This window comes from Tachypleus tridentatus, chromosome 6 (genome assembly GCF_004210375.1).
Source record: "Tachypleus tridentatus isolate NWPU-2018 chromosome 6, ASM421037v1, whole genome shotgun sequence".
Classification (NCBI taxonomy): Eukaryota; Metazoa; Arthropoda; class Merostomata; order Xiphosura; family Limulidae; genus Tachypleus; species Tachypleus tridentatus.
This window is the reverse complement of record NC_134830.1, coordinates 98,139,436-98,155,617: the sequence shown is the minus strand read 5'-3', so window position 1 is coordinate 98,155,617 and position 16,182 is coordinate 98,139,436. Positions and strand designations below refer to the sequence as shown.

At 32.1% G+C, this 16,182-nt stretch overlaps 1 protein-coding gene across 4 annotated transcripts in view; it reads left to right on the top strand.

The window, feature by feature from the left end:
* LOC143253142 (ras-related protein rab7) overlaps window positions 1-15,785 on the top strand; it is a 40,714-nt gene extending 24,929 nt beyond the window's left edge. For all 4 annotated transcript variants that reach the window (XM_076506479.1, XM_076506481.1, XM_076506480.1 and 1 more), the window contains 2 exons: window positions 7,954-8,172; window positions 13,332-15,785. In XM_076506479.1, coding sequence (XP_076362594.1) covers window positions 7,954-8,172; window positions 13,332-13,550 — 438 coding nt within the window. In that variant the 3' untranslated portion in view covers window positions 13,551-15,785. The remainder of the gene's footprint in view (window positions 1-7,953; window positions 8,173-13,331) is intronic.
* The last annotated feature ends 397 nt before the right edge of the window (window positions 15,786-16,182 follow it).

Here is a 16,182-nt window from a genome sequence, read left to right as displayed (position 1 = left end):
ACAGTTTCTGTGTTTGCTGCTGAACTGTATGCCATTTTTCTTGCCCCGAATATATGTAGAAGCCATACAGTCCATGAACTTTACTATTTATACTGATTCTCTTAGCTCTCTTTTAGCCTTGGAATCACTTCACATGAATTCTCACCCATTCAGAATTGATTCCTTCTTTTATACCACATGACAACCCAACCATCTTTTCCCTTGTTCATATACTTTCTTCTTGTTTCAACCTAACAGCTCACTAGTCCCTCTACCTTTATATTTGGGATTTATCCAGTTTATTGCCTGTTGATCCAGACTTTTCAATCTGGTAGCATTTTTCTTTCCCATTCATGTTGTTCTGTACTTTATTGATTTACCTGCGTAAGTGGCACGTTTTTCAGTATTTGTCCACCTGTCACCACTTTTCTCCTGACCATCCTTATGTCAGCTATTTCTTTTCTTTTTATCTGTCTGTTTAGCAGTGGATCAGCTGTTTCCATCATTACCTATTACTGGGCAACCTTATTTACAATATTTCACTATTCTTGATACTGTAAGTTGTTTCCCTTCCCAGTTCTTTCTACTTTGTTCTGGTCCTTTGTTATTCATGGATGCTCTTGCCCTGTTCCCATTGCCTGACTGGAACCTCAGTATCATTCTGCACCTTCTTACTTGTACCCCTTTCAAGCTACTTAAGACTTGTTCTTCTCACTTTTGGTTGCTGTTCATATATTTATACCATTGACTTTTTTTTCTTTTTTATGCCTTTCTGTCATTCTTATATTTATTATCCTGACAAGTCTTCAGTCACTGAGGAAGGAAACTACTAGTTTTCTCCTATCTACCTTCTTTTTTTTTATGGTCAGTTGAAACTGAATAGACTTTTGTGCCCTACTTATGCAGTTTGTTGCTACTTAGATCATACCTCTAACTTTTTTGGCACTTACATCTGATTATACATTCCTTGGAATTCCTCTTTTTGAACCATGATAATGAACAGCATTCATACCATCTTCTCTCACTCTGTATATGTGCACTGTTAAGATGAGTGTTTTGGTAGACTACTTGAAGAACCATCATGGTATATTTATGTGGCTGAATGCTGTCTAATCCAGACCATACATATTCTGCCTGTTTCCTTGGTTCTCACTTACTGGCTTTTCAAAATAGGGATACTTGGTCACCTGTTACATTTTCTCCAGTTAAAGACATTTCTGGCTGAAAGATTAATGGGAATTCTGGCACTTTCTCTGGGTTTCATTTAGTGACAGATTAAGGGCAATTGATGCCCTAAGCACAACTCAGCAGTGGTGCCCCTCTTTGCCTCTTGATTTATTAATTGACAAGACATTAAGACTCAATAAGTGTTGAAAATGAAGTAAAAGTTTGAAAGTTTATACCACTTTTTCAGTTTTTTTCCAGCCCAGACTCCACAAGTATATTAAGTAAAAACTTTATATATTTAACAGAATGGGCATGGATCAAAATCATGTAATGACTGAAGCCTTTTATTTAGAAATAATAAGGGAAATCACTTTCATTAATGATAATTAAAAAGAATTATTTTTCTGTATGTTTGTTTTCACTCTGAGTTTACAATTCTCACTTTGATGTTAACAAAAATAAATTTTACTCAAAACCCTATTATTCAAAACATTCTCATTTTGATGTTAACAATTTCTCACTTTGAACCTAAAACCGTGTGAGTAAATTATTTACTTATACCTTAATATTTATTTAAATTTAAAAAACAATTTTTCTTCAATATTTTTTTTAATTGCAGAGTCTCTAATCAAGTCTCCGAAACTAATTTGGTGTAACAAATCTGCTTCTATGCTTAGCAGAGACAAGACATCCAGCCTGTTCTGTTGGGATTTTTAATATGCTTGAGTTGAGAAAATGAATGCTCAGCTGTGCAATTTGTGACCATAAATGTTAAAAATATACACTACATAATGTCTGCTTTTGGAAACATGCACTCAGTTTTGTCTTCTGAAATTATTTTATAAAGTTCAGCATGACTGAAGCTGGTTTTTACAGTTTTTGTTGCACTGAATTTATGGTGGCACACATAAGAATGAAACTGCTGAAGCTCACCAGAGAGATCAGTGTCCAAGTCCTCTTGGTAAGCATCAATTAGCTTTTGGGAACACTAAGAGTACCTTTCAGTTTCAACAGATGAAGTGTCATCATTTGTACACCTCTCCTCTTCTTCTCATCTGGGTTTCTAGTTTGTCAACAATTGTGTGGAAGGTGGTGATATGAAATTTATCTCTGGCATTCAGATCTACTTCTTGTTTATCTCTGTCGTTGCATACCTTTTTTCTGACACATTTGTAAGTTTAAGCACATTGTGATCAACATCTGGTAGTATTTCCTTTGCAACTGCTTCAAATCTTTCAAAGTCATCCCTTAAAGTGCATAGTTGGCCAGCTAATGACCCATACAAATCTGCACATGTTTTTAAGTTCATATTCTCATTTTGCAGAACTTGCTTTATGAAACTTTTTAAAATCTCATCCCACATAATCAACATAAAAACAAATTCTTGCTCTTGCATCTTATTTGCAATATTGTCTGCTTCTCTTTTAGTGTCTCCCTTTTGTGACTGATCTTCAACTAGACATTCTAAAGTTTCCAAAATCTTAAAGACTTCAAAATTGCTGTTGTTATCATGGTATGTGCCTCCCATCTGGTATTAGAAAGGGATTTTAACACTCTTTCATTTCCAAGACAAGCTTTAAGAATTTTCTACTGGCTGGTTGAGGCTGAAAAAATGTGTAGAGCAAATGCATTGTAGAGAAAAAATTAACTGCCTACCAGATTTAGTGAATGGGCTGCTCAGGGCACATATATGACAAACTTATTTTCTTCTAAGATTTTTAGCTGCATTCTCTTATAATGTCCAGACATGTTAGCAGCATTGTCATAAGACTGACCCCTATATTTTGAAAAATTAAGTTTGCAAAATTCACATAAGTACTGCAATACCTGGTTTGCCATTTCCTCACAAGTATGGCTTTTCAGTTCCAGAAAGATTAAAAAGCATTCAATAGGCTGCCCATCTTCTAAGTATCAAATACAACACTTAACTGGTCTATATGTGGCATCAAGTCAACTGACAAGCTAAAATAACCAGAAGACTTTACTTCATCAACAATGAATGCATGGACCTTCTGAACCACTGGTTCAATGAGTTCTTCACAGGTGGTTTTGGACAAGTAAGAATAATTTCCTTTTCCAGAATTTCCATATTTCCAAATTTGCCTTGCTAAAAATGGATCAAACTGACTTATGAGCTAAAGCACCCCTAAGAAATTCCCATTCTACAGTGAACCAAATTTTTCATCTGTTCCTTGAAAAGTCAGGCCACATTCAGTTAACATACAAATAACAGCTATTATGTGCTCCAAGACATGCTCCCACTATATGCACTCTTCTTTAATTTGATTTTCCAACTCTTCTCACAAGCTTAAACCTTGTCTGCGAGTTAAGTATGTTAGCATAGAGTCTCAGTGAGTAGTGCTTCTTTTATGACAATCAATTACAATAGTGTTTCTTCAGTCACTGAACCCTTCTCTTTCAACAAAACGTGAGGAAACCTTTGGGGCAAAAATTTTACAAACAAAGCATTAAACTGGCCCTGTTTATGGTGAATACAATAATCACTCTCTTGTATTGCTCACCTTTTGCTTTTATCCCAAAGAAAAGTTTTGTGAACAGTATCTAATTGGTTTGCCGCTATTAAAAGTCCAGCAAGATTTGCTGAATGGCCCACTGTGGTTTTGACAGTCAGTGGGTCCACAAGCAATCCAATAAGCTACATCATCAGCAGAGAAATTGAGTCACAGCCCTGGATCTTTTGCTTTAGTTTCTCCATCTTTTGTACATGAAGCATTTTACCATAGTCCAGTAGATTTTCATTTTTAGCAACTATTTCAATTTCAGACTGTCTTGTAGAGCAACTTACATCAACATTAACACTAGAGATATCAGGAGAATTTACAGGCAAAGTGAGATCAGTTGTGAGACCTATGCCAGTTTAGGCAGCCTGTGACACCTCAATTTCATCATGATGTTCTGACCTTGAAGTGGACAAAGTGGTACTTGTAGGTGTGGAGCTTGGTTCAACTTCAATCTTGTCAAAGTCAGATTGCAGTACAGATTGATGGTGGAGATGGGTTTTGATTTGGAAGATCATGTTGTTAAGTGGAGTGAAAAATTAGTCAGCTTTCCAGTCTTGAGTACTAAATCCCAAGCCTTTTGTTGATTCTTTTTTTGCCAGTTTTCTTTTGTGCACTTAACACGATTCATCTTGCAGTCTGAAAAATACAGAAACAAAAATTAAAAAAACTCAAAAGAATATGGATCATATATAGTTATAATGATTAGAAAAACACTGAAATCCATAAAGAAAAACATTGGTAAGACAGTCGAACATACTAAACTCTAGGTCTACATTTAGACTAAGATTTTCAGAAAGTTATCCTTGGACCTAGGTCCATCAACACGTAAACATCAATTCACAAATACCTTTATTGATTTGCGGCATTCTGATTGGTTAAAAACCATTCAAGACCAGTCTTAAATCGATTTGAGATGGCTTCAATCCATTTTAGGAGAATTAGTTTTCAGTCATGGTGAAAGTTTCATTAAGCTATGGTAGCTGTATGCGAGAAGCAATGCCAATGGTCATATACAAATCCATCATAAGGCAAAAAGTATTCCAAAATAATTTGTGATCAGCAACACTTACTATAGTAGCTGATATACACAATGATCATTCTGTACTGATACACATACATAGCATATAAACAATTGTAAACTGTAATGCACATTGAACTATTAAATGCTGGGTTAGGCCTAGACTAGAGTACCTTAATCCTAATCAAATATCTGAAGAATGAGTTGTAATCTTAACTTTGAGCTCAATATTGACCAGGGGACTTTAGATGAGCCAACAAATCATACATCAACAAAATAGGCATGTGTCTGAAACTTTATCTGTATGCCTGGATGTGAAGGCAAATTCAAAATGATGGTCTTAAATTGGAAATAGTCCACTTCATTATTCCAGGCTACAGTAATGTTTCCAGGATGCTTACACTAAACTACTTAGAGTATTTAGGCCTAAAGTTGTCACTCAATTCTCAGATAAGAGCACTAACATTAGGCCTAATGCTGATACATTGCAACTGAGGCCACTAATGTTAAGCCTAGTACTCAGTACTAACCTTGCTCACATGAACTTGTTCAATTCATGCACTTTTTCAGATAATCCTAAATTGATTTTGTTGATTTGTCAGTTCTTTACAGTATTTTTGTATGACCACAGTGCCACAATACTGTCCTACTACTAATAGTATAGCGTATGCATAACAATGTTAAAAATAATGTTGTTGAACATGTTGAAGTATTATGCAATTTGACCCAAGTGGTCGAATTGTCGCCTTTCAACTGCTCTGATTAGTCAATTGTTTTCCCAGCTTTTCAGAAATGTAATAGAGCACATACTGATCTGAATTTATAGTTGCAAAGTAGTTGAATTACACCTGAAACTTTGTTGTCATTGTTTCTGTGTTTCTGTCTCAGATTGTTCATTCATCTTGTAAAAAAAAATATCACCAAAGGGCCATGGCCAGGTTGGGGCATTGTGATGTCAGGATAGGATCAAGGAAGAAGTAAGAAGAATATAATTATCTCCATTTTTGGACCTAAAAATTTTGTTGGCTATTTATGAATGGGGATAAAAAAACAAGGGTGCCTAATCTTAAATCACATTTAAGACCGAGTAACCTTGTATTTATCCCCTAAGTAAATCTCAGCTTCAGATCTCTTTATATTATTACATAATTACAAGGGAATACGTACATGTCCAAATACTCCTATAGGTTACATGTAATTTATGAATGGTGACATTGCTACAGTGGCATTCCTTTCTAAATTTTTTCTTAGTGGGATAAATTTCACAACATGTACTCACACACAAAGGAGGTTTTTTACAGCAAGTTGTTTGAAGCCAAAAAATTATGGCTCAGAAAAGCTTCAGTGAGAAACACACTTATAAAAATATTACAAAATACACATGAAAATGTAATTCTCACAGAAATAAAACTAAAACAAATGAGACAGTAACCCAAATGTAATGTATGAAAACAGAAGCCAAAAAAACCCATAAAACTATCCACATATGTCACAATTTTGTTTGACTTGTGTTTCTGTGGTATTATACTCTTATTTTTCTGTAGATGTGACTGAATAAAGCAGTAAAAGGTAAAACAATAGTTCCATTACCTGTAATTTCTTATAAAATAGCCACAATAGAAGGAATAACTGAGAAAAATATTTCATCTTCAAGATCAAACATCATAATGTAGATCATCTTTTACTTGGAGTTTTATCAACATTTTGTACTGCTCTTTACAGTAACCTTTTCCAATCAATGACTTCTTACTTCAGATACACAGTTTAGTAGTTACTTGAAACTTTAGTCACTCACCAAGCTAAAGAAAAGTTTTTTTTAACAATGCAGTGTAAAGTCGAATACAGCAGATAAGGACAATTACAACAACAATTGACTGTAGTTGAGTGTGGCAGTGAAAAAGTTAAGGGCATGATAGCTAGGGTAAAATCTATGTAGTGTCCCCCTTCCCTTGGTGCCCTAAGCACATGCTTATTTTGCTTAATGGTTGATTCAGGGCTGATTTCATTACTGCAAATTCTTCCCCCTTTTTTCTTTATGTGGAGCATGGGAGATCCTTGCTAATTGTTGTTTCCTAAATGCTGGGGTTATGGACCATGGAGAATTCTCATTGATTGGGACCTAATTGCTGGGACTAGAATAAGGGATGCCAGTCAATAGGAAGTGAAGTGGTGGTGATACAGTTCGTATAGCATAGGTCACTCATATGACTACTTATGACATTTATGTCCTTCACCTGTCCCGTTGAGTGAGATGAGCACACACACAGTAACAAATCATGGCCTTCTCCTGTATCTGATGTTTATGTTCAATTGAGGCATTCACACACACTATGACATGAATTTTTTGTCCTCCTCCCACTGCAGGTATCAGTCTGGCAGTGTATAGTCTGACAGAACAGTTGAAGTGAGGACAGGGTACAATCTGAACATGCCCAACCATGCTATTGGCTATCTGACCTCTGGTGTGTAAATACTTGAACAGCCATGTTCTTATTCAGCCTTTCACTGGAATACATGAGGATTGTTAGCCTCATTCTCCCTTTTCCTTGGATGAAAGGTATACCTAGGAAGAGATGAGATGTAGTCTTCAATGAGTGTATGGCTACATTCAGTGTCACACTTCATGGGTGTCCTTCAGCACTTTCTGTAGGGAAATCATCGAGGCAGATCTTTGCACTTGCCCATCCATCACTTTTTTGTGGGATTCTAACTTAATTGTGTGGAGGGATGTTTGTTGTCTTTGAAGTTAACATTTTGCTTTATTGAAAATATATTTCTGATAGCTACTCTCCTCTCACACCCATTTTCCCCACATCTGGTGCACCTTGTTATTCCTTATTTCATTAAAGAATGAAAATTCACAAGCTTAAAAACATAGAGAAAGCTAGTTTGCAAAGAGATGTGCCATCTTTCTATTGGTGGAGAGCATTTGTGTATAATAATACCACTGTGCAGTACCACAATTCCCAAAAGGTGTAAAAGGTTAGTTGCATGCACATCTCTAAGGGAAATGCACAGAGAGGATAGCTTGTATGAAGAGATTTCTATTTATTGGAAGTGCATTTTCAGATAAAGAAATGTTAACTTTGAAGGGTTATACATTTCACAGTCATAGTTTCAGTTTTTACATTTTGAAAGGAAAGAAGTTATATTGTTGTTGTTTTCCAGAAAGTACTATGAAAAAATGTGTATCAAATTAATTTAGTGTGCAAAAAGAATGTAATTTAAAAGTTATGTTCTTGATAAAATATTTGCTATCTTCTGAAGATTTGGGACACAGCAGGTCAGGAAAGATTTCAGTCTCTTGGTGTAGCATTTTACAGAGGAGCTGACTGTTGTGTTCTGGTATTTGATGTGATGGCTCCAAATTCATTCAAGTCTTTGGATTCGTGGAGAGATGAGTTCCTTATCCAAGCATCGCCTAGAGACCCAGAAAATTTTCCTTTTGTTGTGATTGGAAACAAGATAGATTTGGAAAACAGACTGGTAAGCGAGAACAAACAAAAAATTTTTTATGATTATTAATTGTTTTTATTGAAAGCACAAAATGTATATGGATGGAGTATGCATTATTTGATGCTACAGTTAAGCTGTGTGTGTGTGTAAAATATATTAAGAGTTAAGTTAAAACACAAATATTATTTATTAAGGTTGGCCATAGCTAAAAAGTGTTTATTATGTTATATTAAAATTACTTGGAAGACTATGTTGTTACAGTCCATGTTTCTGTATCTGGTCATACTGTCTGGTAACTAAACATCTTAACAATAATCCTGCAACATAGTTTTCTTTGTAAAATGTTCCCTTGTAAAGCTGTCATGACCACAGTACAGAATTCCTCCATGTAGGCTTTCAATAATTTGTCTAGTGTGTGAGGACAACAGTTTTTCAGCACACATTTTAACAGTATGATCTCACAGAAATTATAGGCAGCATGATAAATATGTCTTCACATGAAATAGTATGAAGACCTGTTTCATTCTTATGCTGCAGCAGTTGATTTGACATGTCATAGAAGCTGCTTGTATATGCAAGACTTGTGTATCTTTTCAAGATGGAGATCTTTCTTGATTATGTTGTTTACTGTTGTCTGTGGCATGTAGACTGCTTTTTCCACTGGTCTTTGTGGTGATGGATTCTCATGTGTTGCAAAATGTGATACTTTGCTTACCACAGCTGGTGTACTACTTACTGCATATCTGTTTTTATGGTACTGATGTTCCAAGTTCATTCATATTTTTTTGGTTTCAAATGCCATTCAGTACAAAGGAAATGCCTGTCTTGGAAATTGTAAACCTCCAATCTTTATGATTTGAGCATGCAGCTGTATTTTTTCAAAAGACTGTTACCTTCCCATTAATCCTTTAGCCATTGGTATCATTTACTGTTCATGACACAGTTTTAGTGTTTTATATCATAAACTCTTAGCTAGTAATCCATATTTTAAGTATATGTGAGTTTAAACTTTTTAATTCTACAAGGCAATAATTTAAAAAATTGTGAATTTCCCCTTGTGAGACAATTGTAAAACAATTTTCTCTGGGTATCTTCTCCATTTTATCCATCACCCCTTGAAAAAGTATGAAATTATACTAAATTTATTCACTGTTGAGATGAGGATAAGTTTTTAAATCTTAATATGACAGTTACTTTGCACATGGACCTTTAAAAACAAATACTCAATATATTTGTGACAAATCTTTATTTTAGTTTATTAAAAGCACTTCACTAAGAATTATGATTATCTGTATATAAAAGACTTGTAACATTAACTGAAAGACTCTCAAATTTTGTGAAGATGTACACACTATATTGAAAGCTAGAACTATTGAATCTATAAAGACTAAATGAGTACAAAGAGGTCATGTAGTTAGCAAATTGTTGGAACCCATTTTGAAGAAGTTAATTGGTAGCATAACACCTATGAAATGCTAAACAGTTTCAAAATGTAGTGCTGATATGTCAGGTGAAAGTCATGGTATACTCAGCACTTTGTACCTGTTGCCTTTTTTTTTGCCAACTTATTCCATAGATAGGTTTATGATTCATGCTTATTTGGAAGTTCTGTATGGTTTCCATGTTATTTATTTCATTCCATAAGTGATACACTAAAAGTTTTCAGATGACTGTTCAACTTCTGTCAGTAGGTATGAGATAATGAACAAGCCAATTTTGTTGGCAAAATTAGGTTTTAACCAAAAAATAACTTGTATACCATTATACCATTATTTCTGTGGATCCCACCCATGGGAAATATTGTACCACTGAATTTTAAAATTTCATAGATAATAGATTTTTCCTTCAAAGTTGAAACTTATTAAAAGAAATAGGGTTACTTATTTAATTCTATACATAAAACCAGAAACAAATCATAAGCTTTGATTTTGTTTTGATTTCACCACACTGATGGAAAACATTAGTTTGTATATTTCCAGAAATTTTTTTAGAACATAGTACAAAGCTCAAAGCTTCTAACAAGGAAAGTCCATAATTTTGAATCAAATAGTACATATTTGAGCCTTGTAATTTGGTATAAATGTAATTTTACCTAAAAAGTGTTTCGTAATATGGATTTTCATAGTGTGATGTAATTGCTTATATCTTATTTAATTTCTTCTAAGAACCATTTTATGTATTTGTTACATTTAATTTGGCAAAAACTAGGTAATCATTCAGTACTTCAGGTATCTTATTCTTTTTAGGTCAAGGAACTAGCTGAATTTTATATGCATGTACAATAGCATAACTGTGACCCAGTGTTCCACGTTATGCATATCTGTAAGTGAATAACATACAAAAATTATAATTCAAGTGAAAACATTATACCTGTATATAATTGCATGCTCAAAAAAAAAAAAAAAATACAGCCTTTATGTAAAAGAAATATCATTCACATACTCATCCAGAAATATTAATAGCAAAAGATGCTTGTATGATTACAATTGTGTAATGTTCTTTATTTTAAGTAATCCATTCTATTTATGATCAACAGGTGCTTAGGTGATTATGCAATTTTTACTTGCCAATTTAAGTTCATTTTATAATTTGTCATCTCGAAAATGGTACTGAGTTACATTGAAGTTCTCCTCCAGTAGGACAGCAGTAAGTCTTTGGATTTACAACACTAAAATCAGGGATCTGATTCTACTTAGTGAAAACAGTAAATAGCCTGATGTGCCTTTTCTGTATCAAAATAAATGCACATAAACAGGGTAAATTTAGTTATAACATTTCTTCAAATTCTTCTAGTAACTGAAGTAGGCCTGAAAGGTTTCAATTCAAATGACTTATCAGATTGCAGTAAACAAATATGAGGGATTATAAATGTTAAAAAATAACCAAGATAACTATTGCATCAACATCATTTAATTATAAAAAAACTTATTTTTGTATATTTAGCAATCACAACTATATTTTAGTAGTTTTATGTTAATTACTTGACAAAAATATGAAATTTTGAGAAGACTAAAGACTTAACTTACCAACTTGAAGCCTTAATCAAAAGAACAAGTTGATGTCACAATACTTGAAAATGGATATAAAAAAAAAAACCCACTAGAAGGACATTCTGAGTTTTTGATTGGTTATTTACATTATAGATGGGACCACTCTGTTTATTTCAGTATATGAGCAAATATCTCAGCAAACAGAACAAGAGATTCTTATTTTATATTCTAGCTTGTAAATATTGGTAATTTGAGTTCCTAATTTGTAAAAAATTATATACTTTGTATTTTGACATCACAAATATATAATTTGAACCAGTGTCATCATACCACATGACACACAAAAATTGATGTATAGGTGTTTTTTAATATTTTTGTTTAAATTAAGAATTTAAATAATGTACAATACTACAATTTGAATTACGAGGTACAATTTGATACTAAATGTATTTACATAAATTCTTAAAATACTAGTTCAATAAACTTTTGAATGCAAGTCAACAGATGTGATGATATCGGTCTTGAATATATTATAAAAATAAATTTTGTATTTCATCAGTTATTGTTACATAAAAAACTAATGTGAAATTTTTCCTTACATACAAGTAGCTAACTGTTTACATGAAGTCTTAAGCTCTCTTTGTATACTAAAATGAAACTATGCTTTAAAATTATTATTGCATCATAAATGGTGATGTCACAGCATAGTTGTAAGTGAATATTTTGTACTTCTTATTACAAGATGAATTTTTAAACTATTCTGTGATATTATGAATAGATTAGTCCTTCATACACATGGTGAGAAGTAACACATCCTGAATTATCTGAACTTTTATTATCATCACCATAATAATAGGTGTGAATGAGATAGTAACATGTAGATACTTGTGGATAAATTGACGCAATATTTACACTGCAATTCAGAAGCACACTGAAAGTTGAATAATTCAGAAAGGGGGAAGTGTAGAAAAATGATTGTTAACAGCATGAAAGAGGTGTTATGGAGCTACCTTCTAACGGTGTCACAGAGATTATTAAAGACCATGTTCTTTAGAAATTTTATTAATATGCATTGCACAAAAAATGTCAATGGCAGAATAGTAACTAATAATAAATAAAACATATTAAACCAGAACTTACCAAATCGGTCCTCTAGAATAAGGGTTATAGGCATAAATATATTCATTTCGTATGCGTGGAATTCTGCCACAAATGATTGAAATCTGACTATAGCAAAGACTTTTATATAATTCTAGATTCAAGAAGATAGGTCAGAATTTTGGATAAGCAGTTTATTGTAGCTTTGAAGTCTCCAAAAGGTTGAGTAATAAGAAAAACATTCCCTAGGGAAGGTAGCACAAAAGCATTAACATTACAGCTTCTCTCAAATCATTTAAATAATAGTACAGTATTTTAGTTGAATAACAGTTTACTCTAGTCTTGTTGTATTGAAAGTGGGAAAAGGATGTCTGGTTTGCTACTATGTATTATGTCAAATGGTTTTCAGATGAGTGTCATCCTTTACACCAGGTGAGAGGAAATGTCTTTCAATGGCTGAAGGCAAGAGACTAATTTATAAATATACTCTATGCAGACAGATAAAAAATAGCAACCAGTATTGACAGTGAAACCATCATATTGGTATTTGTCATTTGAGCAGTACTTTAAACACACCTATTTACTAGTTGCTGCTATTTCATAATTAATACTTTTAGCATGTTTATCTCGTCTGAATTTATGCTTGTAATGGTTGTTGTGGAAAGATTTTAGAAAGACATTTTTAGGATATAATGCATCTTAGTACAAGTTTGAAGAATATAACCTTGAATGACCTTAATGGTAAAATTCTGAAGAAGAGGAAGAAGGTTATTAGTTGAGGTATTTTGTTACATTTCTTTTATATGTATAGATGAAAAAGCTTTTGGCATGTAAAATAATTATTTGGAAACTAAATTCTTAATTTGTTTTTAATTATAGTGATAGATTTAGACAAAGTGTTTCAGCTTGCAATTAAGTTTGTCAAAGGCCAAGATTTAAATTATGTTTCATAAAAATTGTTTTGATTTTAAAGTTTTGGATGACAACATTACACTTTAAATGCTGGATATATAAAAAATGGCATGTAGAAATTTCTTTTTGAAATAGTATGTGGTGTTATATTTAACTTTTATAATACTGGTATGAGTTATCAATATCTAGGTCTCCACTAAAAGAGCTCAAGGCTGGTGTCAGAGTAAGAATAACATTCCTTATTTTGAGACAAGTGCCAAAGAAGCTATCAATGTGGAACAAGCATTTCAGACTGTTGCAAAGAATGCTTTGGCTCAAGAGACAGAAGTAGAATTGTATAATGAATTTCCAGACCAAATAAAGTTGACAAATGATCAGAAACCAAGGTCAGATGGATGTGCATGCTAATTACAGATTTCATTTCTATACAGTTCTTGTGTAAGTAAAGAACGGGTTCACAAAGGTCTTTTTCAGAGGTAAATTCAGAACCAAAAGAATTACTATCCTAAACCTCAATAGTACATGTCTTCTTTGCCTCTATAAAAGGCCAGTTATCTCATTGCCCAAAAATTTACATCTGAAACAGTGCATTCTGACAGCTCTACAATTAAAATATTTGTTTTTTTTTGAAATCTTGTGTTTAATTATTTATAAATGCACTAGATGTACATATAACACTTCCTCTGTTTATAAGTGGTAAGAAAATAGAACTCACTATGGCATAGTAAATTACAGATCAAACCTGTATCTTCAATAATAATAATAACAGGCACAAAAGTTGCATGTTTTTGTAAATTAAGTATTAGTATCTTTAATTTACATTATAAAAATGCATTTTATTTTAGTTGTTTTAAAATTGAATTTTTTTTTAATTTAGCAAAATTTTTAAAGTAAAACTAATAAAATGCACGATTGACTTGGTGGTAACTTCAAACATGTTTGAAAAGTTTTTGTGATATTTAAAACATATAAAATATATTCTGAACAATTAAAGAATTGAAATAAATATTGATTGATTAACATTTCACTAGTGTACATTGGTATGTTTAAATTGAAAGGTAGCCAGAACTTTTCACTTCAGATAACTTGTTTTCTCTAGTACTATTACCATTAAAATAAAATGAGGCATTTGTAGCAGTTTTAGAGATATTTGTAGATTATACTTAGTTTTTTACATTTATGAATTTTGTAGCTCTGATAATAAAAGTAATTTCTTTAGTAGGAGTAAAAAAAAGTCAGCTATGCTTTTTATTGTGAACATTTCTGACAAAAATAATAAATCATTGCAAAATCTACAAATAATTGGGTAAATAGTGCTATAAACATTTGTTTAGATTGATAGAATGTGTACACTAGATGTGCCTATTTGTTAAACATTTCAAAACTTGAGAAATCAGTGATGAACAAAATGTAGTTTTGTTGACAGTGTTGGGTTTACTTGAATAAAGAGGTAGTGGTGTTGCACAAAAGTTTGTGATGATCATATTTGCAAATAAGCCTGATTGATGTTGAATATTTCAAGCTGTTAGTTTTTATCAATGAAACATTGGTGTACTTTGAATTGTATTAAACATTATCTTTATTAAAACACTAAATTATATGCATCTTCTAATCAGATTTAGTACAGTTGTTGATGAAAAATGAACTGATCTTAATACCAATGAAAAACTGTAAGCTATTGTTGAAATTCCGTATTGAGTGTTGGAGCAACATTGAAATATCATAATATTTTTGTTCTTTGTTAGTCTGTTTTGAAAAGCATACTGAAAATTTTGAAAGTTTAAAAACATACTTATCTGAAAGAAAATTTGTATTAGCTTGTATAAAGTTTTGATATTTCTGAAAATTTGGTAAAGAAGCCAAGTGTAAACTTTCTATATTGATCAAAATATTTAAAACAATATTTTGATTACAGCACTCTTTATAAACATTGTTCAAATTTTAATGACTTGCAAGTGATTTTTTAACAACTCTGATTATTTAGTGTTTGTGATGTTTATGCTACTGGGATAACAAGTGTTATGGGGCTCCTGACTTGAAATATTCAAGACACTGTTTAGTTGTATAATTTCATTAAATGTGACTAAAGCTCTTATCTTCCTGTAATACTTTGAAATTTGAAAAAGGCATAGTTAGAGGTTAACAAAACTTAAGATTTATATCAACTTGAATTAGCAAGTTTACAACAATTATCAATAAAATAATACTATTGTGTAACATACAAGTAGCTTCTATAACTTTTTGTATGTTAATAATATTTGTAAATTACCTTTTAACAACATGTTTATTTTTTTCTTTAATTTGATCTCACCATTTTTATTTGCAGCTTCTTCGAAAGCATTCCACTAAAATACAGACTATAACTGACAGTACAAATCTTAGTTTGTTTTTTAGTGGAAAGATTCTGAAGTAAAATAAATTTGGTGTGATAAGGTAATTTACTACTATTATTAAATGCCTTTTATACACCATAATGCACTACATAAATTAAATAATTTTTTGTATTTATCATATGTCACTTTAAAGGGCTTTTGGGATTTTATCTTTCCTGTCTATGCTTTTGAGTAATTACAAAGTAAATATAGTTATAGCATTCCAACTGTAAGTAAATAGCAAATCAATAAAAATTGTGTTATGGTTTCATTTTTTTTTCTTAAGATTGAGTTAAGAGATTGTGAAAGATAAAACTGAACTTTAAAATAACAAAAAAAAATAGCATCTGACTGTTGCCATTGCAAACTCCTTGTTAATCTGAAAATGACTTAAGAAGGTCAAAACATTGTTCTCTACTTTATTTTAATAAAAGTTTTAATGCCCATACCACCTGTCTTGAGATGCATGCAAGGACTCTCAGGTTAACTGTGACTACAAAATGTTGTTTAGATATGATTAAGAACGTTTTGATCATTTAAAGACAAGGAAGATGAGTTAAGATTACAATCACAAAACTGAACAGAAAACTGGTATAATGTGGATCATGAACATAATACAAAACAATGATAATAAATCAACGAAGATATGAGATAAAAAAAACAGATGC